This window comes from Coregonus clupeaformis, unplaced genomic scaffold (genome assembly GCF_020615455.1).
Source record: "Coregonus clupeaformis isolate EN_2021a unplaced genomic scaffold, ASM2061545v1 scaf1942, whole genome shotgun sequence".
Lineage (NCBI taxonomy): Eukaryota > Metazoa > Chordata > Actinopteri > Salmoniformes > Salmonidae > Coregonus > Coregonus clupeaformis.
Window position 1 is genome coordinate 12,501 of NW_025535396.1, and position 2,500 is coordinate 15,000.

The window sequence follows — 2,500 nt, forward strand, 5'->3', positions numbered from 1 at the left end:
TACTACCCCTATACCATCACAGGTGTGCACACACTAACACACACACACACACACACACTCACACTGATGTGTTACTGCAGAACTAGGATCCATTCATACCAGGCACCACTAATGGTTGTGTGCGGTAAGAAATGAACTCTGACCACGTATCGACCGTAACCCTAGCGGAAATGCACCAGGCTAACCTCAACCTAATCTAGTTACCGTGACACTGAGCTCATAGCATAGCCAGGCTAGCTGAGTCACGTTATACTATAGTGCACACAGCTAACCAACAAACGTTCTAATAACGTTTCGAGAACAGTCTGGTTTTGTTTTGAAAAAACATAATATGTGAGGCTATATTCTCGTAACGTTATTAGAAGCGTCAGTTCCCAGAAATGTTTATTCAAAAGTATATGGGAAATGTTCAGCAACATTCTGGATGTGTGAGTTGTGGTGTTTCTTGTGTCATCTTGTGCTCCTTCATGTTGTATCACATCGTAACCTGTTTGTTGAGTTATTGAAGCCCTAACTGTGGTGTGTTTTCTCCCCTCTGCTCCCATGTGTCCCTCTGGACCTGCCTCTCTAGAGTACACCGTAAGTATCTCTTCCATTTCCTTTATTGATCACAGAGCTATGATGAGAGCCACCGCAGTTCAATAATGTACAGGGTGTCAGGACGCATTCAATGCAGCAAGATGGAAGGACCAGGAAAGAGTGCCACATCTCTCTCTAACCATTTTCTTCTGCTTCGCTGGTTGTTTTAGTTAGACGTTACATATGGAGTCAGTGTTTTGGCATATGTGTAGATAGTAGGCTTGGGTTGTGTAGTTTTATGCATATTTATTGTGTTATTTTGCATTTATATAAAATGTACGTGGCTTCGTTGGAATGAAGCTTCCCCCTATGGAGACATTAGTATCGCTAGCCATAGCAACAGCTTAGCGCCTGTGTGTGTGTGTGTGCATTTCCATGTGTGTCTTCTGAATTACAGCTGTCTTCATGGTGATGAATGTATGGCTGTAGCTAGGCATGTGCTCTCCAGAGATAAAGACACATCCGTTCCCTCATGTCACTCATGAGAAGCGTCATTAATTTTTACTGCCCTGAGGATTCGACTGCCTTTAAGGTGTCAAATGATGTCCATTTGCTTGATGCCATAGCCAGAGCTTTCTTAAATACTTCTTTCTAGAGCTTTCTTAAATACTTCTTTCTAGAGCTTTCTTAAATACTTCTTTCTAGAGCTTTCTTAAATACTATTTACTTGGTATTACATTTATTAAAGCTGCAATATGTAACTTTTTGGGCGACACAACCAAATTCAGTTATACTGTAGATCTGTCATTCTCATTGAAAGCAAGTCTAAGAAGAAGTGCTTATTTTGTCATATAAACTGAAATTAGGCGAACTATTAGAATTTTAGCAACCAGGAAATGGTGGAGCGATTTCTGCATAGTCCCTCTTTAAAATAACATATATTTTTTTTATTTTGGTTTGCTGTTGTGTTGATTTCAAAATGTTCTTGGTTAAGTGATTTAGTATATGACTCTATACAGCTATAAGCTGTTATAGATGCTTATAGCAAGTCTTATAATGTGTTAGAAGGCATCGTAATGCCTTATACACTGGTAGTTCACAGAAAGTGTTACCAAGAACTCTTTACAACCAACATCAGTCTCAACGGCATTATCAAAACGTTACTGTAGCAGTGTTTTATGTCTGAAAATGGTTTAAGATCGATGACAGTCTTGGAAACCTGCCGCTGCACCCCTGTAACATACTGTCTGAAACTTCTAAAGCCTTTGAACTCTGGCATTTTAAAATTCTCAGAAAGTGATAAATGCCACCACAGTGAGTCATACGGCTTTATATACATTTATAAAGAGAGGAAGAGAGGAAGGAGGAGAGTAGGAGGGAGGAGGAAAAGGGGGATGAGGGGGGGACATCGCTTTGACAGTGACAGAGCCCGTTTCGGACTCGACAAAAGGCAGTGTGTGAGTCATAGGAGGGGGTACATGCAACACACACACACCACACACACCACACAAACACACCACACACACACACCACACACACAGACCAAACACACATTCAGACACAAGCACATGGACCTGCATACAGAGCATACTCCCATTCATTCATCTCCCCTTTCTGAACACCAAACAAATCAAATCAAATAATATTTTATTTGTCACATGCGCCGAATACAACAGGTGTAGACCTTACCGTTAAATGCTTACTTACAAGCCCTTAACCAACAATGCAGTTCAAGAAATAGAGTTAAGAAAATATTTACTAATTCAACTAAAGTAAAACATTTTATAAAAAGTAACACAATAAAATAACAATAACGAGGCTATATACAGGGGGTACCGGTACAGAGTCAATGTGGGGGGGTACAGGTTAGTCGAGGTAGTTTGTACATGTAGGTTGGGGTAAAGTGACTATGCATAGATAATAAACAGCGAGTAGCAGCAGTGTAAAAAGAAAGGGGGGGTCAATGTAAATAGTCCGGGTG

At 40.4% G+C, this 2,500-nt stretch overlaps 1 protein-coding gene across 1 annotated transcript in view; it reads left to right on the forward strand.

The window, feature by feature from the left end:
* The window catches only part of LOC121533164 (cytoplasmic phosphatidylinositol transfer protein 1), a gene marked incomplete at its 5' end in the record, with an annotated part of 22,417 nt that overhangs the window by 3,014 nt on the left and 16,903 nt on the right, over positions 1–2,500 (forward strand). Inside the window, 2 exon segments of the mRNA XM_045218982.1 lie at positions 1–22; positions 572–579. The exon segment at positions 1–22 is cut by the window's left edge and continues 67 nt beyond it. Of these exon segments, the coding sequence (XP_045074917.1) occupies positions 1–22; positions 572–579 (30 nt within the window).